Source organism: Sphaeramia orbicularis, chromosome 20 (assembly GCF_902148855.1).
Source record: "Sphaeramia orbicularis chromosome 20, fSphaOr1.1, whole genome shotgun sequence".
Classification (NCBI taxonomy): Eukaryota; Metazoa; Chordata; class Actinopteri; order Kurtiformes; family Apogonidae; genus Sphaeramia; species Sphaeramia orbicularis.
The window spans coordinates 42,709,617-42,737,393 of NC_043976.1; the positions used below are offsets into that span (position 1 = coordinate 42,709,617).

The window sequence follows — 27,777 nt, forward strand, 5'->3', positions numbered from 1 at the left end:
TTTGGTGTTTATTTAGTATATTGTTGTGTATTTTAGTCTATGTTTTATGTATTAGCATATTTTTTGTGTATTTCCATGTATGTTTTGCTTACTTTTTTTTGTTCCAATGGCCCTAATCCTCTTCCGTACTATTTCTACTGACTGTCATTTCTTTTCAGTTTCTTGTAGTTTTTCTTGATTTTTAGAGTCAATTAATTTGCAATACTGCCCAGTCCTAAGTCAAATTTCAGTTTCAAGAAGTAGGAGAAAACTTACCTTTTGCACATTTTTAAAATTTGGGTAGAAATTTATCTTCTGTTTGTTGGGTCTTAAGTTAAAGTTTCACCCCAATCCAGTGAAAAATAAACACAAATATGAGGAACGAGCCACAACTATGAAGTATTTGATTAAACCGCCACCTTCAACTTGATCATGTGATTAGTATAAATGTGAACCATGAACCAGAGGAGGCAGTGTCTGTTTAACAGCCTTTATTTTACACAATAATCCATGTCTTATATACAGTCTGTACATGTATTGATCCCCGTGCTGTTTGTTGCAGATTTCTGATCAGACGACATGAAAGTGTGAACACATGAAGCATTTTCATGCAGCAGGTCAGTGTCACTTGGAATGAATGAATGAACGTTCATGTCAACAGAAAATAAACTGCAATAAACAACAGACACATGAAGGATTCACGTCGAATATGGTCCTGGGAACATACACTATATGGACAAAAGTATTGGGACATGTCATGCCTAGAACTGTAAGAAATTCTGTTCATGAGGATTTGAGATAAAAACATCAATATTTCCTTGAAGTTTAATGGTAGATTTTTCTTCTTCAGTCAGATGTGAAGAAAATAGATGGTTAACTGTTGTAGAAAATTATTATTTACAGCAAGAGCATGAAAAATATTGTAGAAATTTAAAATCATAGTCATGGATAAAAAACCAAATCAATGTTGAGAGAAATTCAGTCAAAACCATCTCTGAGGCATTTTGGAAACAAAGATAATTTAAACCAAACTAACCAATGGAATATTTGCCAATACAAAACTATATTATGACATTAGTCATTATTGTTTTGTATCCCAGACCCCTGTTAGAAAAAAAAACACCTGAATTCAACATGTCCACATACTTTTGTCCACATATTGAATGTGACAAAACACACTCACATGATGATAAATCCAACTGAAATACAAAGAAGGAAAATACTTCAGCTCGGTTAGCAATGAAACACCAGGAAAAGGACCAAAAAAATGTAATATATGATTTGAATCAGTTTTCTGTTTCTGAACCTGACACAAAACATTTTAATTGGCATTAATTGATTTTCTGTTTCTGATTATTAATACATTCTTTATTGATTTATAAAACAATCCTTAATGTGTCTTTTACCAGATTTTAGCCTCATTTACAGTTGAGAAAATAAGCATCAGGAGGGTGATAAACAGGCTCTGAACTGACATTCATAAACCTTAACATGTATTTTCTGGATTTAAATGTGTAGAAGACGCACAAATAAAATAAAGCACAGTTGGTGGAAAAACCGCTGATTGAAACATTTTATAGATCAAACAAGGAAACTGCTGCCCTTGTACAAAAAATATTATTAAATAATTATTAGTATGAAAATGAGTTTCAGTGTTAAATGAAATTCCTGCTGCAGTCCCAGTACGTGACCAGAAGATGGTGCTGCAGGTTCATGAACCTCAGTCTGCTCTGGTGTGTTTAAGGTCCTATCGGGCGCTGTCCTCCTCATGCTGTGACGTTTGTAACGTGGCCCCCTCCCTCTGTCTCTTCAGGTCAAAGGTCAGGTGGTCCCAGTGGTTCACACGGTGGAGGGTTTCATCAGAGCCTGTTCTCCAAACAGCTGCTTGAAGTGGACCACATGTTCCTCACAGTGTTCTCCTGTAAGTACCACAACAGTCACACAACCAGAACAATCTGATGCGTTCACATGCACTTCAGAAATACGAAAAAACCCTGGTTTAGACATTTCAGTCCGTTATTAGATTTCTGTCAGAGTTCTTGCGTATGTAGTGATGTTGAATCAAACTTCCTGTTATTGTCTTTAACTCACATTTGATTATGTCACTTCTGTTTTCTATGATTTAATTGTTTTTCCACATGTGCAGATGTAAAAGAACTAAATACATCAGATTGACCTGTGTACGTGTATGAAGACATCAGAGTACAGGTGTGTTAATCTGATTTATTATAACCAGACTATACTGTTTACATGATCAATAATAAAGACTCAAAGATTTTTTAATGTCACTTCACAAGATACACAGGAAATAGAGCTAAGATACTGTTTTTCCTCTCACCTTGTTATTCAGAAGCCATGCAATGTAAAAAAAAACAGTAAAAATAGAATAAATTAATAGGTGTTATAAGCAATAAACTGTAATAGAATATAAAATTTGAATAATCGATAACTCCAGAAATCAGTTTAACACAACTGGATTTGTCCAAATACAGGCTAATTTGACTTATTTAATTCATTTACATCTGCGAAAACAATTAAATAATGGAAAAAGGAAGTGACGTAGTTTAACGAGCTGAACACAACAACAGGAAGTTTGATTCTACGTCACTAACTACATGCAAACTCTGAAAGAAAGCCAATAACGGACTGAAACGTCGAATCCAGGGTTTCCAATTTTCTGAAGCGCATGTGAAGCAGGTGTGTCCGATAAGTCAATTAGCATAAAAAAAATTTAACATACAAGTGAGCCTATGAGCTAAATGATGTTGTTACTGCTGTATGTATATATATATATATACAGTCATGGAAAAAATCATTAGACCATCCAAAGTCATCAAAAACAATGGTTCTGCAATCCAGTCCTAACTCCTGTGTGTGTCATGTGACTAAAACAGAACAGAAAACATGGAATGAATAAAAGCGCTGTTTTTGTCAGTACAATGCCATAGATATTGATGGAAGAACTGAAGTGATTTTGGTTATTATCAAGAAAACATGTTAAATGGCTAGATATCAGCCCTGAAATTAAACTACTATGAGCTATTTTTGTTGTTGTCATATTTGTCCAAACAAATGGACCTATAGTTGGACCAGGCATTAAAAGAAATTGAAGAAAACAAGGGGTGGTCTGATAATTTTTTCTGTGACTGTAGATTATTTAGTCTTGGTCATTTTAAATGTAGCTTACAGTTTTAAAAAATGTTGGACACCCATGATCTAAACACATCAGATTGATGCCAGAAAAAATACTGACATGTGATTCTACAGCAGTTTCTGTGACTGTTTTAACAGTATGTGTTTGGCATCACCTGGGTTGAAGGCGGGACTTCCTCTCAGTCGTTGGTTCCTCTGTTGAAACGACCTGAACACAGTGTAGAACAACATCTGGTCTCCGGTCTGCAGCGCCGCGTCCAGAAACTTCCGCGCCGACACGTTGTCATGGCCACCTGTGACAGAAAAGCATCTGACGGTCAGTCCAGTCCATATATGGACATATTCCTTTAAAAATGACTGATGTTATAATATTCACAGTCAAAACCATCGCTGTAAACGGTGGAAATACAGTTTGTGTTTGAACGTCTTTGTGCAGATAAATATAATAAACTCTGGGTTAGGGCTGACCCTAACCCACTCACCGACGCTGCGGATGAATCTGAGCGCGCCCAGAACCTGCTGCTTGGACAGGAGGACCTCCACTATCTCGTCATTGGCCGTGGACAGACGCTGGACACAGAGGAGGAGACGAACGGGTTTGAGACACAGAACAGACGTAATGTTTAAGGTTGAGAAAGAACGAGCGTTACCTTCAACATGTCCAGAGACAGCTGATGAGCAGGAGGATACGTACTCTCCAACGACAGCAGCAAACACGCCTGAAACAGGAAGAAGACCCGGTTACCAGAACCAATCACAACCTTTAGTCCAGGGTGTGTTCTGTCGTAGCGGTCCATGTGGGGTCCAGACTCACCAGGGGTTTGGAGTCGCTGAGGACGTGGTACTGGAGGAACTGGTGTAACATGTAGAACAGGTTGTGTGCCACCAGCGTCTTGATGACCAGCTCGTACAGGTAATGCTGACACCCAAACACAACAGTCGGTCAGTACATGCGGAACACCGGACGGGGGCGGGGTGGGGCTGTGGGACTTACCTGGACCGTGATCTGGAACTGGTTCAGAGAGCGGATGTACTCCATGAGGACGGCGATGGTGAACTTATGGGACACGCCCTGCACGGAAAAACAAACAGAGGTTTAGTTATTTAAAGCTGCGTATGACTTTCCTGACCAATTTTTCATCAAATCTGTCAAACCTCAGTCACATCCTCAGTGTCATGAATCTGTTCGTCTGTCATTACTCACCTGAATCTCTTGCATTACAGTGAACAGTTTCTTAGTACCATCCACCAGAAACAAACCATGTGTTTACAAACAGAGCTGGTAACATTTGACGTGCATTGTGGGAAAGGGAGGTTTGCCCAGACAGCGGCAGCTGCAGTGACACTATGACATAATATGGATGAAACACGACGTGGAAACGGCTGGAGGAATATGCAGAGAGGGAAGGGAGCTCCTGCCATTTCTGTGTCGTGTCTGTTCCAGCTGCTGCTGGCAGGTGGCTGTGCGAGCCTTTGATTCCCACAATGCACGTCACGACAAAATTCCGAAGATGCCCAAGTGACCGGCTCTGTTTGTAAACACATGGTTTGTTTCTGGTGGATGGCACTAAGAAACTGTTGACCGTAATGCAAGAGATTCAGGTGAGTAATGACAGACAGACTGACAGATTCATGACACTGACGATGTGACTGAGGTTTGACAGATTTAATGAAAAATTGGTCAGGAAAGTCTCCCGCACCTTTAAGGTTAATCTGTATTGTGCATTGTCCCTGTTTAAATAAATAACAGTAATAAAAATTGAGCAGCATGTGACGTTACCTTCCTCTCCGTGAACGCTGACAGGACGTGCGTGTACATGTCCGACTGGTCGATGACCGCCTGCGTCCTGATTGGTCGCTTTTGTGCAGCGCTGCCTCGGCTCGCACCGGACTCCATGGCCTGTGGACCGGGTCAAGTTTATTTACAGGGTTCCCACAGGGTCTTTTAAAAGTCTTGAATTTAATATCTTAAAAAAAAACTTTAAAAGGTGTTAAATTTAATATGGTAGGGCTTAAGTTATGTTGGTATAAACTTGTTTGGTGTATTGTGTTTAAATGTGGCCAGGTCGTTACCGGAAATAAGAATCAGTTCTCAACTAACTTCACAGCCCCTGGTGGGAATCAAGGCGTTGGGTTAATTAAATACATTTTCCTAAATTGTAGGGGTCATGAACTTTTGACAGTATGGCCATAAAATGGGCATTAAATTCTGTTCTCGGTGTCTTACAAACGTCTTAAATTTAACCTGTAGAAACCTGATTGAAAACAACACAGTGGTGAACAAAGACAGACAAAATAAAAATAAATACACTAAAACGGGTCAGGACTTGTGCAGGTACCAGAGGTGAATGTGTGTCATGTGACTCACCGCCGTGTAGGTCTGCTCCGCCTCCAGGTATTCCTTATACACCTGGTTGAGTTTGTCGAAGACCGTGGCCACCACAGGAAGACTCCCCTTGTCCCCTCCGTCCAGGACTGACATAAGGACACAGGAAACAAACACAAAGAACTGTAAACAAGGTCACATGACCCAGACGGTTTCCTAATTATTACCTCTGCCAGGAGTATTGTGATCACTTTGCTTTGTGTGTTTGCTTGTTTGTTTGTTAGTAGGATAACTCAAAAAGTTATGGACAGATTTTCATGAAATTTTCAGGAAATGTTGATACAGGCACAAGGAAGAAAGGATTAAATTTTGATGGTGTGGGGGGGGGGGGGGGGGGTGTCGGAACGACAGATCTGTCCTGGTGGAGGTCTGCGCTCTCTGAGTGCTTTTCTTGTTTAATGCATTTGTTTAACATTTTCTTTCTTCGTTTCCAGACTTTGTCAACTTGATAATCTTTCAGTTCTGCCTTTTATTTCTGAGTTTTTTTACTTTTACAATTTTAGGTACCAGATTTGCTTTATCTTAGAAAAAAAAAACACATCAAATTTTAACTAAAACTTGTCATTTTCCAGTTGTTTTTATACCAGACTGCATTCATTGACCAACCAGTTGTAAACCTGTTTAAATTTAACTCCATTTAAATGTAAAAATTAGAGCAAAAACTTCCACCTCCAAACCAAAACCATCATCTTGAGTTAAGCAATAACAGATCTTCATATGTACTGTGTCTATTATTGGTTTACATCAGTACAGACAGATTTAGCGGCACTATTTTATTAATTTTTTACAATTTTTTAATGGTAGTAGCTGCTCTTATCTGGTTATTTTTTAAAATTCTGTTAATGTTTCAGCAATTTTTTTTTTTTTAACCTGTTTTAATAAAAGATTACTTTATCTATTCCACCTATATATTCAGAGTCACATGTTATTTCTATGTGAGTGTAAACTTCATCTGTTCCGTTTCCTCAGTGGTGTTCAATAACCTCAGACAGACGTACTCTGAGAGCAGACAGACAGGATGACCATCTTGCAGTCTCTGCGTCGTAACAGGAAGTCCATCAGTTTGCCTTTATCCTGCAGCAGGTTCACGGTGGGAGGCAGCTTCACCTGAAGGTACCACAGGTAACCTGGAAACCAACCAGACCACACAGCGTCAGCATACAGGAGTTTGGATATTTGAGCTGTTTTTGTCCAGATTGAAACTTGTTTGATGTGAGATTTTGATGCTGTTCTTTGTTTTATCAGATAAAGTGAATGTTGGGGTTTCTGTGTGTTGACTGTTCTTCTGAAACTCATACCTTCACTTGCACTGATGATGATGTCGGGCTGGAAGACGCTCCAGGATGAAGAGTCTGACAGTGAAGGTTAAGTTGGACTGCGGTAAAACATAAATGAATCTGAGCGACAGTTTGATGATGAAGGATACAGAGCTGACAGGGAACCGGAGGCTGAGAGGGAACGACGGCTGGACCTGGAAACACAAACACTATGAAGACCCAGAAAACACAGGAGGAGGTCCAGGACTGAAGAGGTCCTACCTGACAGTGGGATCCTGTAGGGGTGGATGGACCGGGCCGGCAGAACGGGCTGATGGGTGTTCACAGCACAGTCCGGATCCTTCAGTTTAATGTCGAAGATCAGAGACGTCTGAAGGGGAAAAAAAAAAAATTAAACTCAAAAATGTTTCAAGGAACAGGAGCTAAAACACGTAAATATCTATGAATCCCTGGAAAATATTCTTACATGATCAGGTTATTTATATTTATTGAGGTCTTAGAAAAGATTTAGAATTTTCTAGAAGCGTTTCTAAAAACATGTACATTTTCAAAGAGTGGAGTATTAGTACTCGACCACCTGGAGATTATTCTACGTGACTAAAACACCCCAGGGACTATTGTAGTCTTTACAAGGAAGAGAAGTAAATCTGACAACATGTTTTAAACCATTTGTCTTCAGCGCCCCCCAGTGGTTGAATATAAGGCTATAGTATGTGCCCTGAAAAATGGAATTTTGGTCATACTTTTTAATTGACTTAAAAACACTTCTAATTACTTTTAAAGGTATCAATAAATGATTTCTGAGGTATTCTGAAGGTTTTTCAAATCATTTTTCAGGGGGTCTTCAGCGCCCCCCCCCCCCCCCCCCCCGTGGTCGAATATAACGCTATAGTATGTGCTCCGAAAAATGGAATTTTGGTCATATTTTTTAATTGACTTAAAAACACTTCTAATTACTTTGAAAGGTCTCAATAAATGATTTCTGAGGTATTCTGAAGGTTTTTCAAACTACTTTTCAAAGGGTCTTCAGCGCCCCCCAGTGGTCGAATATAAGGCTATAGTATGTGCCCTGAAAAATGGAATTTTGTTCATATTTTTGAATTGACTTAAAAACACTTCTAATTGATTTTAAAGGTCTCAATAAATGATTTCTGAGGTATTCTGAAGGTTTTTCAAACCATTTTTAAGGAGGTCTTCAGTGCCCCCCATTGTTCGAATACAAGGCTATAGTAATGTGCTCCAAAAAACTGAATTTTGGTCATATTTTTTAATTGACTTAAAAACACTTCTAATTACTTAAAAAGGTCTCAATAAATGGTTTTGGATGCATTTCAGAGGTTTTTCAAACCATTTTTCAAGAGGTCATCAGCGCCCCCCAGTGGTCGAATATAAGGCTATAGTATGTGCTACGAAAAATGGAATTTTGTTCATATTTTTTAATTGACTTAAAAACACTTCTAATTACTTTTAAAGGTCTCAATAAATGATTTCAGAGGTTTTTCAAACCATTTTTCAAGAGGTCTTCAGCGCCCCCCAGTGGTCGAATATAAGGCTATAGTACGTGCTACGAAAAATGGAATTTTGGTCATATTTTTTAATTGACATAAAAACACTTCTAATTACTTTTAAATGTCTCAATAAATGGTTTTGGACACATTTCAAAGGTTTTTCAAACAATTTTTCAGGGGGTCTTCAGCGCCCCCCAGTGGTCGAATATAAGGCTATAGTATGTACTCCGAAAAATGGAATTTTGGTCATATTTTTTAGTTGACTTAAAAACACTATTAATTACTTTTAAAGGTCGCAACAAATGGTTGTGGATGCATTTCAAAGGTTTTTCAAACCATTTTTCAGGGGGTCTTCAGCGCCCCCCAGTGGTCGAATATGAGGCTATAGTATGTGCTCCGAAAAATTGAATTTTGGTCATATTTTTTAATTGACTTAAAAACACTTCTAATTACTTCTCAATGTCTCAATAAATGATTTCTGAGATATTCTGAAGGTTTTTCAAACTATTTTTCAGGGGGTCTTCAGCGCCCCCCAGTGGTCGAATATAAGGCTATAATACGTTCTCCGAAAAATGGAGTTTTGGGCATATTTTTGAACTGACTTAAGAACACTTCTAATTACTTTGAAAGGTCTCAATAAATGGTTTTGGATGCATTTCAGAGGTTTTTCAAACCATTTTTCAAGAGGTCTTCAGCGCCCCCCAGTGGTCGAATATAAGGCTATAGTATGTGCTACGAAAAATGGAATTTTGTTCATATTTTTTAATTGACTTGAAAAGACTTCTAATTACATTTAAAGGTCTAAATAAATGATTTCAGAGGTTTTTCAAACCATTTTTCAAGAGGTGTTCAGCGCCCCCCAGTGGTCGAATATAAGGCTATAGTACGTGCTACGAAAAATGGAATTTTGGTCATATTTTTAAATTGACATAAAAACACTTCTAATTACTTAAAAAGGTCTCAATAAATGGTTTTGGACGCATTTCACAGGTTTTTCAAATCATTTTTCAGGGGGTCTTCAGCACCCCCCAGTGGTCGAATATAAGGCTATAGTATGTGCTCCGAAAAATGGAATTTTGGTCATATTTTTTAATTGACATAAAAACACTTCTAATTACTTTTAAATGTCTCAATAAATGGTTTTGGATGCATTTCAGAGGTTTTTCAAACCATTTTTCAAGAGGTGTTCAGCGCCCCCCAGTGGTCGAATATAAGGCTATAGTACGTGCTACGAAAAATGGAATTTTGGTCATATTTTTAAATTGACATAAAAACACTTCTAATTACTTAAAAAGGTCTCAATAAATGGTTTTGGACGCATTTCACAGGTTTTTCAAATCATTTTTCAGGGGGTCTTCAGCACCCCCCAGTGGTCGAATATAAGGCTATAGTATGTGCTCCGAAAAATGGAATTTTGGTCATATTTTTTAATTGACATAAAAACACTTCTAATTACTTTTAAATGTCTCAATAAATGGTTTTGGATGCATTTCAGAGGTTTTTCAAACCATTTTTCAAGAGGTCTTCAGCGCCCCCCAGTGGTTGAATATAAGGCTATAGTATGTGCTACGACAAATGGAATTTTGGTCATATTTTTTAATTGACTTGAAAACACTTCTAATTACTTTTAAAGGTCTCAATAAATGATTTCAGAGGTTTTTCAAACCATTTTTCAAGAGGTCTTCAGCGCCCCCCAGTGGTCGAATATAAGCCTATAGTATGTACCCTGAAAAATGGAATTTTGGTCATATTTTTTAATTGACTTAAAAACACTTCTAATTACTTTGAAAGGCCTCAATATATGATTTCTGAGGTATTCTGAACGTTTTTCAAACTATTTTTCAAGGGGTCTTCAGCGCCCCCCAGTGGTTGAATATAAGGCTATGGTATGTGCTCTGAAAAATGGAATTTTGGTCATATTTTTTAATTGACTTAAAAACACTATTAATTACTTTTAAAGGTCTCAACAAATGGTTGTGGATGCATTTCAAAGGTTTTTCAAACCATTTTTCAGGGGGTCTTCAGCGCCCCCCAGTGGTCGAATATGAGGCTATAGTATGTGCTCCGAAAAATGGAATTTTGGTCATATTTTTTAATTGACTTAAAAACACTTTTAATTACTTATAAAGGTCTCAATAAATGATTTCTGAAGTATTCTGAAGGTTTTTCAAACTACTTTTCAAGGGGTCTTCAGCGCCCCCCAGTGGTCGAATATAAGGCTATAGTATGTGCTCCAAAAAACTGAATTTTGGTCATATTTTTAAATTGACTTAAAAACACTTCTAATTACTTTGAAAGGTCTCAATAAATGATTTCTGAGGTATTCTGAAGGTTTTTCAAACTACTTTTCAAAGGGTCTTCAGCGCCCCCCAGTGGTCGAATATAAGGCTATAGTATGTGCCCTGAAAAATGGAATTTTGTTCATATTTTTGAATTGGCTTAAAAACACTTCTAATTACTTTTAAAGGTCTCAATAAATGATTTCTGAGGTATTCTGAAGGTTTTTCAAACCATTTTTTAGGAGGTCTTCAGCGCCCCCCACTGGTCGAATACAAGGATATAGTATGTGCTCGTAAAAACTGAATTTTGGTCATATTTTTTAATTGACTTAAAAACACTTCTAATTACTTAAAAAGGTCTCAATAAATGGTTTTGAACGCATTTCAGAGGTTTTTCAAATCATTTTTCAGGGGGTCTTCAGCACCCCCCAGTGGTCGAATATAAGGCTATAGTATGTGCTCCGAAAAATAGAATTTTGTTCATATTTTTTAATTGACTTAAAAACACTTCTAATTACTTTTAAAGGTCTCAAAAAAGGATTTCAGAGGTTTTTCAAACCATTTTTCAAGAGGTCTTCAGCGCCCCCCAGTGGTCGAATATAAGGCTATAGTATGTGCTCCAAAAAATGGAATCTTTTGTCATACTTTTTAATTGACTTAAAAACACTTCTAATTACTTTGAAATGTCTCAATAAATGATTTCTGAGGTATTCTGAACGTTTTTCAAACTATTTTTCAAGGGGTCTTCAGCGCCCCCCAGTGGTCGAATATAAGGCTATAGTATGTGCTCCAAAAAACTGAATTTTGGTCATATTTTTTAATTGACTTAAAAACACTTCTAATTACTTTGAAAGGTCTCAATAAATTGTTTTGGACGCATTTCAGAGGTTTTTCAAACCATTTTTCAGGGGGTCTTCAGCGCCCCCCAGTGGTCGAATATAAGGCTATAGTATGTGTTCCGAAAAATGGAATTTTGGTCATATTTTTTAAATGACTTAAAAAACACTTCTAATGGTTTTGGACGCATTTCAGAGGTTTTTCAAACCATTTTTCAGGAGGTGTTCAGCGCCCCCCAGTGGTCGAATATAAGGCTATAGTATGTGCTCCGAAAAATGGAATTTTGGTCATGTTTTTTAATTGACTTAAAAACACTTCTAATTACTTATAAAGGTCTCAATAAATGGTTGTGGACATATTTCAGAGGTTTTTCAAATCATTTTTCAGGGGGTCTTCAGCACCCCCCAGTGGTCGAATATAAGGCTATAGTATGTGCTCCGAAAAATGGAATTTTGGTCATATTTTTTAATTGACTTAAAAACACTTCTAATTACTTTGAAAGGTCTCAATAAATGGTTTTGGATGCATTTCAAAGGTTTTTCAAACCATTTTTCAGGGGGTCTTCAGCGCCCCCCAGTGGTCATAGATAAGGCTATAGTATGTGCTCCGAAAAGTGGAATTTTGGTCATACTTTTTAATTGACTTAAAAACACTTCTAATTACTTTGAAAGGTCTCAATAAATGATTTCTGAGGTATTCTGAAGGTTTTTCCAACTACTTTTCAAAGGGTCTTCAGCGCCCCCCAGTGGTCGAATATAAGGTTATAGTATGTGCTCCAAAAAACTGAATTTTGGTCATATTTTTTAATTGACTTAAAAACACTTCTAATTACTTCAAAAGGTCTCAATAAATGGTTTTGGACGCATTTCAGAGGTTTTTCAAATCATTTTTCAGGGAGTCTTCAGCACCCCCCAGTGGTCGAATATAAGGCTATAGTATGTGCTCCGAAAAATGGAATTTTGGTCATATTTTTTAATTGACATAAAAACACTTCTAATTACTTAAAAAGGTCTCAATAAATGGTTTTGGAAGCATTTCAGAGGTTTTTCAAATCATTTTTCAGGGGGTCTTCAGCACCCCCCAGTGGTCGAATATAAGGCTATATAGTATGTGCTCCGAAAAATGGAATTTTGTTCATATTTTTTAATTGACTTAAAAACACTTCTAATTACTTTGAAAGGTCTCAATAAATGGTTTTGGATGCATTTCAAAGGTTTTTCAAACCATTTTTCAGGGGGTCTTCAGCGCCCCCCACTGGTCATAGATAAGGCTATAGTATGTGCTCCGAAAAATGGAATTTTGGTCATATTTTTTAATTGACTTGAAAACACTTCTAATTACTTTTAAAGGTCTCAATAAATGATTTCTGAGGTATTCTGAAGGTTTTTCTAACCATTTTTCAGGGGGTCTTCAGCACCCCCCAGTGGTCATATATAAGGCTATAGTATGTGCTCCGAAAAATGGAATTTTGGTCATATTTTTAATTGACTTAAAAACACTTCTATTTACTTTTAAATGTCTCAATAAATGGTTTTGGATGCATTTCAGAGGTTTTTCAAACCATTTTTCAAGAGGTCTTCAGCGCCCCCCAGTGGTCGAATATAAGGCTATAGTATGTGCTACGAAAAATGGAATTTTGTTCATATTTTTTAATTGACTTAAAAACACTTCTAATTACTTTTAAAGGTCTCAATAAATGATTTCAGAGGTTTTTCAAACCATTTTTCAAGAGGTCTTCAGCGCCCCCCAGTGGTCGAATATAAGGCTATAGTATGTGCTCCGAAAAATGGAATTTTTTGTCATACTTTTTAATTGACGTAAAAACACTTCTAATTACTTTGAAATGTCTCAATAAATGATTTCTGAGGTATTCTGAAGGTTTTTCAAACCATTTTTCAGGGGGTCTTCAGCGCCCCCCAGTGGTCGAATATAAGGCTATAGTATGTACTCCGAAAAATGGAATTTTGGTCATATTTTTTAATTGACTTGAAAACACTTCTAATTACTTTTAAAGGTCTCAATAAATGATTTCTGAGGTATTCTGAAGGTTTTTCAAACCATTTTTCAGGGGGTCTTCAGCGCCCCCCAGTGGTCGAATATAAGGCTATAGTATGTGCTCCGAAAAATGGAATTTTGGTCATATTTTTTAATTGACTTGAAAACACTTCTAATTACTTTTAAAGGTCTCAATAAATGATTTCTGAGGTATTCTGAAGATTTTTCAAACCATTTTTCAGGAGGTCTTCAGCACCCCCCATTGTTCGAATATAAGGCTATAGTATGTGCTCCAAAAAACTGAATTTTGGTCATATTTTTTAATTGACTTAAAAACACTTCTAATTACTTATAAAGGTCTCAATAAATTGTTTTGGACGCATTTCAGAGGTTTTTCAAACCATTTTTCAGGGGGTCTTCAGCGCCCCCCAGTGGTCGAATATAAGGCTATAGTATGTGCTCCGAAAAATGAAATTTTGGTCATATTTTTTAAATGACTTAAAAAACACTTCTAATGGTTTTGGACGCATTTCAGAGGTTTTTCCAACCATTTTTCAGGAGGTCTTCAGCGCCCCCCAGTGGTCGAATATAAGGCTATAGTATTTGCTCCGAAAAATGGAATTTTGGTCATATTTTTTAATTGACTTAAAAACACTTCTAATTACTTTGAAAGGTCTCAATAAATGATTTCTGAGGTATTCTGAGGGTTTTTCAAATCATTTTTTACGGGGTCTTCAGCGCCCACCCATGGTCGAATATAAGGTTATAGTATGTGCTCCGAAAATGGAATTTTGGTCATATTTTTTAATTGACTTAAAAACACTTCTAATTACTTTGAAAGGTCTCAATAAATGATTTCTGAGGTATTCTGAAGGTTTTTCCAACTACTTTTCAAAGGGTCTTCAGCGCCCCCCAGTGGTCGAAAATATGGTTATAGTATGTGCTCCAAAAAACTGAATTTTGGTCATATTTTTTAATTGACTTAAAAACACTTCTAATTACTTCAAAAGGTCTCAATAAATGGTTTTGGACGCATTTCAGAGGTTTTTCAAATCATTTTTCAGGGAGTCTTCAGCACCCCCCAGTGGTCGAATATAAGGCTATAGTATGTGCTCCGAAAAATGGAATTTTGGTCATATTTTTTAATTGACTTAAAAACACTTCTAATTACTCTGAAAGGTCTCAATAAATGGTTTTGGATGCATTTCAAAGGTTTTTCAAACCATTTTTCAGGGGGTCTTCAGCGCCCCCCAGTGGTCATAGATAAGGCTATAGTATGTGCTCCGAAAAGTGGAATTTTGGTCATACTTTTTAATTGACTTAAAAACACTTTTAATTACTTTTAAAGGTCTCAATAAATGATTTCTGAGGTATTCTGAGGGTTTTTCAAATCATTTTTTACGGGGTCTTCAGCGCCCACCCGTGGTCGAATATAAGGCTATAGTAATGTGCTCCAAAAAACTGAATTTTGGTCATATTTTTTAATTGACTTAAAAACACTTCTAATTACTTAAAAAGGTCTCAATAAATGGTTTTGGATGCATTTCAGAGGTTTTTCAAACCATTTTTCAAGAGGTCTTCAGCGCCCCCCAGTGGTCGAATATAAGGCTATAGTACGTGCTACGAAAAATGGAATTTTGGTCATATTTTTTAATTGACATAAAAACACTTCTAATTACTTTTAAATGTCTCAATAAATGGTTTTGGACACATTTCAAAGGTTTTTCAAACAATTTTTCAGGGGGTCTTCAGCGCCCCCCAGTGGTCGAATATAAGGCTATAGTATGTACTCCGAAAAATGGAATTTTGGTCATATTTTTTAGTTGACTTAAAAACACTATTAATTACTTTTAAAGGTCGCAACAAATGGTTGTGGATGCATTTCAAAGGTTTTTCAAACCATTTTTCAGGGGGTCTTCAGCGCCCCCCAGTGGTCGAATATGAGGCTATAGTATGTGCTCCGAAAAATTGAATTTTGGTCATATTTTTTAATTGACTTAAAAACACTTCTAATTACTTATAAAGGTCTCAATAAATGATTTCTGAGGTATTCTGAGGGTTTTTCAAATCATTTTTTACGGGGTCTTCAGCGCCCACCCGTGGTCGAATATAAGGCTATAGTATGTGCTCCGAAAAATGGAATTTTGGTCATATTTTTAAATTGACATAAAAACACTTCTAATTACTTAAAAAGGTCTCAATAAATGGTTTTGGACGCATTTCACAGGTTTTTCAAATCATTTTTCAGGGGGTCTTCAGCACCCCCCAGTGGTCGAATATAAGGCTATAGTATGTGCTCCGAAAAATGGAATTTTGGTCATATTTTTTAATTGACATAAAAACACTTCTAATTACTTTTAAATGTCTCAATAAATGGTTTTGGATGCATTTCAGAGGTTTTTCAAACCATTTTTCAAGAGGTGTTCAGCGCCCCCCAGTGGTCGAATATAAGGCTATAGTACGTGCTACGAAAAATGGAATTTTGGTCATATTTTTAAATTGACATAAAAACACTTCTAATTACTTAAAAAGGTCTCAATAAATGGTTTTGGACGCATTTCACAGGTTTTTCAAATCATTTTTCAGGGGGTCTTCAGCACCCCCCAGTGGTCGAATATAAGGCTATAGTATGTGCTCCGAAAAATGGAATTTTGGTCATATTTTTTAATTGACATAAAAACACTTCTAATTACTTTTAAATGTCTCAATAAATGGTTTTGGATGCATTTCAGAGGTTTTTCAAACCATTTTTCAAGAGGTCTTCAGCGCCCCCCAGTGGTTGAATATAAGGCTATAGTATGTGCTACGACAAATGGAATTTTGGTCATATTTTTTAATTGACTTGAAAACACTTCTAATTACTTTTAAAGGTCTCAACAAATGGTTGTGGATGCATTTCAAAGGTTTTTCAAACCATTTTTCAGGGGGTCTTCAGCGCCCCCCAGTGGTCGAATATGAGGCTATAGTATGTGCTCCGAAAAATTGAATTTTGGTCATATTTTTTAATTGACTTAAAAACACTTCTAATTACTTCTCAATGTCTCAATAAATGATTTCTGAGATATTCTGAAGGTTTTTCAAACTATTTTTCAGGGGGTCTTCAGCGCCCCCCAGTGGTCGAATATAAGGCTATAATACGTTCTCCGAAAAATGGAGTTTTGGGCATATTTTTGAACTGACTTAAGAACACTTCTAATTACTTTGAAAGGTCTCAATAAATGGTTTTGGATGCATTTCAGAGGTTTTTCAAACCATTTTTCAAGAGGTCTTCAGCGCCCCCAGTGGTCGAATATAAGGCTATAGTATGTGCTACGAAAAATGGAATTTTGTTCATATTTTTTAATTGACTTGAAAAGACTTCTAATTACATTTAAAGGTCTAAATAAATGATTTCAGAGGTTTTTCAAACCATTTTTCAAGAGGTGTTCAGCGCCCCCCAGTGGTCGAATATAAGGCTATAGTACGTGCTACGAAAAATGGAATTTTGGTCATATTTTTAAATTGACATAAAAACACTTCTAATTACTTTTAAAGGTCTCAATAAATGGTTTTGGACACATTTCAAAGGTTTTTCAAACCATCTTTCAGGGGGTCTTCAGCGCCCCCCAGTGGTCGAATATAAGGCTATAGTATGTACTCCGAAAAATGGAATTTTGGTCATGTTTTTGAATTGACTTAAAAACACTTCTAATTACTTTTCAAGGTGTAAATAAATGCTTTCCGATGTGTTCTACAGGGTTTTGACCTTGACTGACCTGGGAGCTCTGGTGATGAACCACCACCAGGTTGTCGACCACATTCAAGGCGAACTTCCCCGTGGTGTTGAGCTTCAACACGTGACTCTTCTTACAGGTGCCCTCCCTGAAAACACAGCCACACATATTAGAAGGAAACAGTCAGTGGGTGGGTGTGTTGTCCACTGACAGTCCTTTCCTCATTGGTTAACTGGTGTGAGGGGGTGTGGTTTGGGCGCTCACCTGGGCAGGTGGTACAGGACCACCTCTGCACTGGGGCTGTTGGCCGTCCTGGAGTGATGCTTCAGATACATGACGTACAGCTGACCATAACTACACAAAACACACACCGTTAACGCTCAGTCTACCCACGGAGGGACTGAAGCCAACCAAATAACACTGGAATCCTCTTACATGGTTGCCATGGCGATGTCTCTCTCCGACAGGCTGAGTTTGGCGGGTTTGGGGACGACCGGCAGCTCAATCTCAAACTTGGACATCTTCGACATGGTCCCATTCTGAGACAACGATCAGACAGACAGGTTTCACACATGTGGACCAGTGTGGTAGTGGTAATTACATTAGCTTCATTGATGAATAAGAACTCAAATCTGTATTTAATACTAAAGTAAACAAATTTAATTTTTTTTAAAAAGTCTTTCAGAGGTATTTAGTTGGATGTGGTAGGTCTTAGGTTATGTGACTATAAACTTTTTTTGCTGTGTTTAAATGTCTGCGATGCAAAGAAAGTATCGTTAGTCGACTCAGTTCCGCTCGTTCTAACCCAACAATTTATATTGAAGTTAGGAACCGATTATCGCAAACTTTGCAGACCCTGATGAGAAATGACTTGGAACGACAGGAATCAAGGTATTGGAGTAAATTAATACATTTTCCTAAATTCTACGAGTGTCAAACTTTTTGCCAGTGTGGTAAACTAAGGGGTCTGATTTGGAGGTGTTTCAGGTGAATGTTTCCAAATACAACACCACAAATTTAATGACGTGTCTGCAGAAGCACCACAAAAAAGGAGCACCAGGAACTCCAACAGCTCAAAGGAGCCGCTGCTGCTGGAGGTAGAACACAGCTAACGTTGGACGATGCTCTACAGCAGTGTTTTTCAACCCTGGGGTCGGGACCCCATGTGGGGTCGCCTGGAATTTCTAGTAATTGAGAAAACGCCTCTGTAAAGATCTGCTTTTAGGTCAAATATTTGAGTACATTTTTAATTTATTACAATTTTGATTTTATATACCTAATATTTGGAACCAATATTCACTTTTGAAGTCTTTGACAAGGTTCACTAAGCGTCTTTGTGTTATTTATGCAATAAATTATATACATTTTTCAAATCGGATTTTATATTTTTTGTGTTTTGTCCTTTTGTGTTGCTATAGTAGGTTAAAGTGACAAAAAAGGCAGATGAGATAGATGAAGTTGTGCTGGAAAAGAAGATCCCAAACATGGGTATAGTAAACATTTGTTTATATAGTATATAAAGGCAAAATCAAAAGAACTCAAAAACAGCCAAAATAGGCTCAGACTCTTAACAGTTTCAGATGCTGCAGCTCTTTCATAATTCATAGTTTCAGTTCTTGTTTGTTCAGTATTAATTGTCAGCCTTGTAAATACAAGCTGGACTGACTGTACATATCCTGACCAAGGAAAATAAAAGTAATTTCAGCAAAAAAAAAAAAGTCTCTGTTTTGAATGTCTGGGGTCGCCAGAAATGTGTGACGCTAAAATGGGGTCATGAGCCAAAAAAGGTTGGAACCACTGGACTAAACGTTGCCTAAAATTAACATTTATTTGCCACATATTTAGCAAACTATTACACGATCAAAAACAAATTAATTTTAGCCAAAAAAAGTCTGTTTTGAATGTCTGGGGTCGCCTGAAATTTCTAATAATTTATAAAAAAAAAAATTAAAACTTACCAATAAAAATTTACATTATATAGTCTACATTATATAGTCTAAATCAGGGCTCTCAAACTCATTTTCTTTCAGGGGCCACATTGAGCACAAGTTGACCTGCAGTGGGCCAAACCAGTAAAATAATAACAGAATAACCTAGAAATAATGATGACTCCACATTGTTGTCTTTGTTTCAGTGCAAAAAAAACACCATTAAATTATAAAAATACTTTTAGAAACTATCCAAACAAAAAAGATGTGAATAACATGAAAAAACTGAAATTTCCTAAGAAAAAGAAGTACAATTTTAACAGTCTTCTGCCTCCACTTCTCATTAGTCCATGTGCATTCTGGATCAGATCTACAAAGACACTAAACACTGAGGAACAGGAAGAAAAGAGTTCAAATTGGGCTGAATTTAATACAGACATTTCAGGTTGGTCATATTTGTTCAGGTTATTCACATTTTATTGTTACAGGATAGTTTGTAAATGTAAATATTTTCATAATTTAATGTTATTTTTTGCACTAAAACAGACAAAAATTTGAAGTTGTCATTATTTATAGACATAATGTAATATTATTTTCACATCAAACCCAGTCGTAAATCTGCAGTCATTCTTTTTTGTCGGTTCTTCTGCTGTTCTTGTTATATTGTAGATCACATTGGTCTGTATGTGGAACCGACACTAAAATGAGTTCCACAGTCTGGACTGTGGAATTTCCACACTTTGTAAATTCATCTCAGGGGTCAGATTGGAACCTTTGGCAGAACACATTTGACGCCCGGGACACATGTTTGAGACCCCTGGTTTAAATGTTCTCTAAAATTAACGTTTATTTGCAACATAGTATAAAAAACGATTACATGATCAAAAACAAATTAATTTAACAAAAAAAAAAAAAAACAAACAAAAAAAAAACGTCTGTTTTGAATGTCTGGGGTCGCCAGACATTTGTGACATTCAAATGGGGTCAGGAGTCAAAAAAGGTTGGAAACCCACTGCTCTACAGACTCTAAATCAACAATATCGTATCGTTATCGGGTATCGAGTGAAACACGAGGCCACAGCATCGGTATCGGCATCAGAAGTGAAAAGTGGGATGGGTGCGTCCCTACTGCTGCTGTCAACGCCTACATGAGTCCTCCGCTGTGGGACGTTTTACCCTGAAGGTGAAGGGCTGCAGGACGTTGCCCTGGACGGTGGTGGACAGCAGGATGACGGCGGTCTCCGGACAGTACTGGTACCAGTTCACGTTGATGCTCTGACTCTTCAGCAGCTTCAGGCTCCTCTTGTCTGGAAACACCTGCGAGCGGACCGAGGAAAAGAGCAGTGAGCGGCTGAACACAGACTGACCACGGCCAGAACCCCCTGAAGGTCACACCAGGTTTATGTTTATGTTTACTCAGTCATCATCCATAAAAACAGAAAATACAAACGACGAGGCTGATTCTAACTCCCTCCACTGAATGTTCAGACTGAATAACAGGGTCCAAACACATTTTAAAGGTCAAATTCAAGCACTTTAAAAGGTCATTTTCACCTTACATCCATATCTACATTCATACATATACTCAGGATTATTTTTTGTCACTTTTATCACAATAATGTACATTACACTATAAACATCTAAAATTATGTTTCATCAAAGTAAAAGGTTTAGAAATTAAAGGAGAACACAAAGTTCTATCCAAAAAAAAAAAAAAGGCGTTCTTCAGACACACTCGCACTGAGACAAAGTTTAAAGGTGCTGGAGACTTTCGTAACCACTTTTTCATCAAATCTGTCAAACCTCAGTCATATCCTCGGTATCAGGAATCTGTCAGTCTGTCTGTCATTACTCACCTGAATCTCTTGCGTTACGGTGAACAGTGTCTTAGTTCCATCCACCAGAAACAAACCATGTGTTTACAAACGGAGTCGGGAGGGAACTCGGGCATCTGAGGAATTTTGTTGTGACGTGCATTGTGGGAAACGGAGGCCTGCGCAGCCACCTTACCTTATGCTGTGTTTCCACTACGTGGTACCGACTCGACTCAACTCAATCTTTTTGCGTTTCCGTTACGGAAAAGGACCTGGAATCTGGTACCCAGTACTAGTGTTTTTGGTCTCACCTCCACCGAGGTTCCAGGACTGGGGACCAGATACTTAAAGGTGACACTGTGTGAACACCGCAGACCACTGACTGGTCAGAGTCGTCTCTGTGACCCGCTGTTTTACAAAAACCAGATGCAGAAGTGGACAGTAAATGTAGCGGTAGGTGAATCCACATGATGACAGCCTGTAAAACTACACCATGGTCAGGAGATTCAGTCTTTGGTGGCCGACGTAAAAATTCAGCATGAGTTTGACGAGACAACACACAACGAGCGGGTTTATCAGCAACTCTGAGCAGACGACACGGAAGTAAAGCACTGCATCGCTATGACGACCAGGTACTGTAAAGTCAGTAGTATCCTGTCACGGAGATGGTCTCCAGGAATAGGACCTGGTACCAGAGTCGAGTCGAGCCGAGAAACGCGGCAATACAGAGTTCTTTAATTTTACACATCACTGAATTTCATAACATGGGAAGTTAGAAACGGTGTGTGTGTGTGTGTGTGTGTGTGTGTGCGTGCGTGCGTGCATGCGTGCGTGTAACCATCAGTTTTATAGATGCTCACCTGGTAGAACTCGATTCCCTGGTCGGTGATGAAGACGATCTCGTTCCAGTTGGTCCAACAGAACCCCAACACACTGGCGTTCTTCGTCTGGAAACAAGTTTAATCACCATCAGGACGGTTCTGTCTTAATTCACATGTTCATTCAGTCTTTAATTCATTATTTATTCACTGAATAAACAGAAAAGACAAACGTTTAAAGTTATTATTCAACCACATATTAAAAACAAACCCAAACAACATCCATACAAGTGGTTCCATCTGAGTTCACAGTAAATGAATAAATGAAGCCGTTGTCATGGTTTTCACTCCTGTGGTCTGATTCAAACTAATTTAAAAGAAAACATTTAATGGAGAAAAATCTCATCCACTGCCATCAGTGAAACGAGCACTCCAATAAGAACGATATCGGCCAATGACCCTTAATTAAACTAATGAATACCCTTAACATCAATACATTCATACATTAAACTAAAGCACAGAAAGTCCAAGTGTTGATATTTTAAATAAATGTACATTATTTCATGTTTGTTCTGTAACGACTCCAGAGTCAACAAACTGATATTTAAAAACACATCAAACTAATACACACACATTAAAACTTCATATATTCAAATTAATTTCTACTTAAATTAAGTTAAATGTTTTTTATCAACCTCAGTCCTGATCAGATCTAGGTAATATTGAATATTTGTTTTTAGAATTTTACTCTGAACTTAAAGTTTTGTTTTGACCCTGGTTTTAAGTATAACCCTCAAAATGAGTTAAGATATAAAATATATGTGAAGTGGATTTTCCATTCACCATTTCATCCATCCATCCATCCATCCATCCATCCCAGAGTCAGTTTAAACCATAACTACCACTCATTAACTTTGATAATTCCGCTAAACTGTAATATATTAACATTATTTTCCGGTTCAGTAGACTTAAACCTTTTAACCCACTTTAGTCCTGATCATAATTATAACATATTCACTGACTTTTCTGAATTTTTAACCCATTAACATCCAGTTTAAAGGGTTAAAGTGCAGTGTTTTAATGGGTTTCAGTGGTTTTGTTACAGCTTTGTACAAATTTGTCATGTAAGTTAAAGTTTGAAGATTTGAAAAAAAAAAAAAGAAAAAAAAAAAGACCCAACTTTACCAACATTCATCTCATTTCCATGAACACAGGCCAAGTTATCAAACTAACAAAGACTAAAACACATAAAGGTCTTCAAAGGTTTACACTGGTTTTCTGCACTACAGAATATTATGATTAAAAGACAAGTCACGAAAAACTAATAATCCTAGAACCATAAAGTGAGGACACTTATGTGAACAGATGTTTATGCATTTATTTATGATTTTTAACTGAAAAAACAGTGATTTATGCTTCAGTCAAAAGAAGTGAAATAAACATCAAACCTTGCATTCCTGAGTGAACTCTGTGTGAGGATAGTCAGGGATAAAGTTGATGAAATCCTACAAAACAAAAAGAAATACATCAACAACTACAGTCATGGTAATAATAATAATAATAATAATAATAATAAAAACAGATTAGTTCTTGTGATTTGTTTCACTTCAGGTCACGTTGAAGTTACTGTCTGACAAACAGTTTTACTTAAAAAGATGGGAAAAAAATGTACATTTACATAGTGACGTCTATAAAATCTTTATTCTGATCCTGATGATCTTTAATTTATTACATAAAAACAAAGAAAAGCAGAACGTCTTCACATCTGAGACTAAAAACACAGAATATTTAGTATTTTTATTCTTTGGTCGTTTCATTTCCGCATTATTTTATTCAGATGCTACAGGTTTAACAGTTACATCTACAACAGCAATGATTAGATAATTAAATTGATAAATAAATAACTGATTAATCTTCCATAGAATAGAATAGAACAGCCTTTATTGTTATTGTGCATACAATGAAGTTAGTCGTGCCACTCCCATCAGTGCAACAATATGTATAAAAAAAATTAACATGTCAGAAAAGAAGAATAGAGTGGATATAAAATGACAAAAACTAAAAACAAGATAAGAAAATAGTAAAATAGTATAATAATAATAGAAATAAAATTTTGCAAAATTGGACAAAAAGTAAAATAGAATAAAACTAAAAGTAAAATAAATAAGGAAGAGGATTAGGGCCACTGAAAAAAAGGTGTTTATATTTTTGTATTATTATTCTGAGAAAAAAGTCACAATTCTGACTTTTTTCTCAGAATAATAATACAAATATACATATTGGACCTTTTTTTCCCAGTGGCCCTAATCCTCTTCCATAAATGAAAACACAAATAGACATAAAATATGACTAGACAAAATATTAACAGTATGTCTATAATATATAAAAGCACATTTATGTTTGGGTAATTATTGAATAAATACTGCATCATTATTATTGCATCCCAGTGTAACTTGTCTAATTTCAGCTTCTTAAATGTGGATTCTTCCCTGAATATGTTGATTTTGTGAAACACTGATCGTTGTTTTCCATCATTTTCTGACATTTTTTAGACTAAACATGCCTTTGACTAATATCCAGTTCACAGTGAACATCAGTTTCAGCCTCACTCGTCTCTGTTAGTGTATTTTTTGGCAGAACTCACCACAGACTTCGATGTTCTCTGAACGGCCAAAATCTTGTTTCCGATGGAGAACTTGATGCATTTCACTTCTCCTTTATCGTCCATTCTGAGGTTCAGAGACAGTTTTACAGATGAGTCAAACACAGACCCTGCAGGTGTTTATTATGGCGCTGAATCAGAGCCTCAGTTTTGCATGTATCTAATGTACCTGAACGCCACACTGCTCTTGTCGTCCGGGCCTTTGACCACCACTCCGGTCGCGCCACCTGAACGCACCGCGAAAACCTGAAACCACAAAACACATGTAACAAAGACAAAGGCTCAGAAAAGACGACTTCTGCTGAAACTCTGTGCTACATAATCAAACCTTACACTGACACTGGTCGTGTTGCCTTCAGGGTATTCGTTCATTACAGATGTTTATGGATATTCACTAAACACTACGGTATATGATTGTGGAGTCTGGATGTTTTCTAATACAAATAATTTTCCATCAACATTCCCAGGACCTTTCCTACCAAGAATTTATTTACCTGGTAAAAGAATTCCTGTTACTCTGTGTGGTTTGTGTTTCCACCTCAAAGGTCCAGGAAATATATTCAGATAGGACTTGACTGTTTATGCTGAATTTCTTTTGGTGGTATTCTGTAAATACATTGGATGAGGTCCAGGCTTATTATCCAGAGTGTATTCAGACGAACGCACAGATTATGACGATGCACTTAGAAGGAGACGAATATCGGTCAAATGGTCATCATTGTGGTCAACCTCCCATAGCTTCTCTTCTTTCACTCCATTTTCCCAACGATCAAACTACAAAGTGAATCTTATAGAGATGGAATAAACACGTTTGCAGAGGCCGCTGGATTAAAGATGGAAGGTGAAAGGAAGTGTGGAACCCAGTGTGTTCCACCACTCAGTGTTCTTCAGCCCACAGCCCCGCCCCCAAGAATTCCAGGGAATCTGAAAAGTCCCCCCCCCACTAGGAACTTTTTTCAGAGAAAGTCTTTTAATGGGCAATTTAGGTGGAAATGCTACAAGGTTTTTCAGAATCCAGAATAAAGTTAAAAGTTCCTGTGGTAGAAAAGGGGCTAATGATAAAATGTATAATCTTTCTTGGTCATCTATATTATAAAAGCCACGTGGCCTCTGTGTGTGCACATGTGTGTGTCTAGGGCAGGGGTCAGCAACCCTGGCCCTAGACCAGGGGCGTCAAAATCAGATCCTCAAGGGCCGGTATCCTGCATGTTTTAGATGTTTCCCTCTTCCAACACACCTGATTCAAACGATAAGCCTATCATCCAACTCTGCAGAAGCCTGATAACGACCGTCAGGTGTGCTGGAAGAGGGAAACATCTAAAACATGCAGGATACCGGCCCTCGAGGACCGGAGTTTGACACCTGTGCCCTCGACAGCCACTATCCTGCATGTTTTAGATGTTTCCCTCTTCCAGCACACCTGACGGTCATTATCAGTCTTCTGCAGAGCTTGAGGACAGGCTTATCATTTGAATCAGGTGAGTTGGAAGAGGGACACATCTAAAGCATGCAGGATAGTGGCTCTCTAGGACCAGGGTTGCTGACCCCTGGTCTAGGGATTCACATAACATCTGCACACAGCTGACTGCTGCAGTTTTTCCTACTTGTATTTTTGGTCAAGGAACAGACAAGCAAAAACGGCAAGTTGATAGGACCAATATTTTGAGAAATATTAGTTATTTTGGAATACAATAGCCTTACAATCACCAATCACAAGTATTTGCTCCTGGAGGATTCTGTTGGGTCTCTGTAAACTTGATTTGATTCTGATTTGACTTGATAAAGCACTTTGTGACTGTCTGTGAAAAGTGCTCTATAAATAAAATTTACTTACTTACATTGCTATGGCCAGAACGCTTTAGCAGTGACTGCTGGACAAATGCAGTACAGCATGAACAAATACACAACAGCATAAAAACTGCCACATCTAGAACCCATGGATCCCTGTGGGTCAGTGCACTAGTTACTGCTGCCAAGTGAAACGGTGGAGATTATGTTTTCATCTGGGTTTGTCTGTCTGTTTGTCTGTTAGCAAGATAAATCAAAAAGTTATGGACGGATTTGGATGAAATTTTCAGGAAACGTTGATGATATTGGCACAAGGAACCAATGATTACATTTTGGTGGTGATTGGGGGGGCACAACTGATCTGCCTTGACAGAGGTCTGCGCTCTCCGCGTGCTTTTCTAGGTTTTACTATAATCTGTGTAGAAAAAAAATACAAAATATATGTAAAAAGCTTAAAAACAACTTTCCTTACATCCAACTGCAAACATTAGTATATCTAAGAAAAGTCATAGGTGTTCGTTTTATTGACATATTTGAACCAAAATGTCTCCATTACTGTATCTAACCCTTGTAAAGGACAGCAAAACCCTCATCCAGATAATAACACAATATTAGGGTTAGATCAAAAACTAGAAGATAATACTCATGTTCTCGACTGGAACAAATGATTGAGGGAAAACTAATAATTAACATAATCTGGATCCACCTGTTCTTTATAGTTACATTTTTCTGATCAACTCCTTCACTTATCAACACTTTAATCATGTCTGTGTCGGAGTTCAACACAGGAATGGTGCGTTCAGGGGACCTCATAAACTCTGTAATCCCAAACCGCATGAACAGATGACATGCTGCGTTTAAGTACAACCCAAACACACTCAAGTGGATGAAAGCATTAACTGATATGTTAATATTTTATAATAAATTTCCGGTTGAGATACATCTGTTTTTACACATATTAACAGTTTTATTGAACTAAATTCCATGAATGTGTTGCAGTTTGTGTTTAATGAGGATTCAACATTTATATAAAACACAGATGAGGAAGTATATCAGACAAAACACATGGAAATATTAACTTCAGTGTATGTGTTAACTTAATTTCACCCACTGAATGTTAGAAATATAAATAATATATAAAGAACAAATATCTGAAGATACTGAATGCACTACTGGCCCTTTACTTTAATGACACTTTTAACTCAGTTTAACTTTATTTTACTGAAGAACCCTGATGTGTGAACCTTATATTTCTATTTTTTCTTGTATTTTCATCATTCTTACTGTGTTTCTACTGTCTATTTTCTGAAATCCTGTATAAAAGTGACTTTTCTGTATAAAAGCGTCTAAATGTGTTGGTTAGTGTCGGAGTTAGCTTAGCCACCGGATGCTAACTAGCCACTACCTGTTTGTTAGCTTCATCGAAGAAAACATTGTTGACGCTGGACGCATGTTCGAACTGCACCGGGTTCTCACTCAGCTCCAGGTAATGTTCCTCGGACATCCTCACGCCTCCAGACCCGGTCCCGGTGCAGCTTTAGTCCAGTTTTGTCGTCCAGAGAGCGGAGCCGCAGTAGCACAACCGGAAAAGCTAGCTCAGCGGCTAACGGCTAGCAGTGGACCTTCACAATAAAAGCACC

General features: G+C 37.3%; 1 protein-coding gene across 1 annotated transcript; it reads right to left on the minus strand.

Annotated features, from left to right (window-relative positions):
- Window positions 1–1,323: 1,323 nt before the first annotated feature.
- On the minus strand, window positions 1,324–27,741 carry rmc1 (regulator of MON1-CCZ1). The gene is made up of 21 exons (XM_030123729.1): window positions 27,543–27,741; window positions 24,519–24,595; window positions 24,332–24,416; window positions 23,136–23,192; window positions 21,730–21,816; window positions 20,232–20,372; window positions 17,563–17,666; window positions 17,392–17,481; window positions 17,170–17,275; window positions 7,057–7,165; window positions 6,945–6,989; window positions 6,817–6,870; window positions 6,517–6,645; window positions 5,501–5,607; window positions 4,913–5,032; window positions 4,127–4,204; window positions 3,947–4,051; window positions 3,783–3,851; window positions 3,615–3,702; window positions 3,288–3,425; window positions 1,324–1,898 (listed from the first exon to the last, which is right to left on the minus strand). Exons 1-21 carry the CDS (start codon window positions 27,639–27,641, stop codon window positions 1,819–1,821), a joined length of 1,968 nt encoding a protein of 655 aa, XP_029979589.1. The 5' UTR covers window positions 27,642–27,741; the 3' UTR covers window positions 1,324–1,818.
- Between the last annotated feature and the right edge of the window lie 36 nt (window positions 27,742–27,777).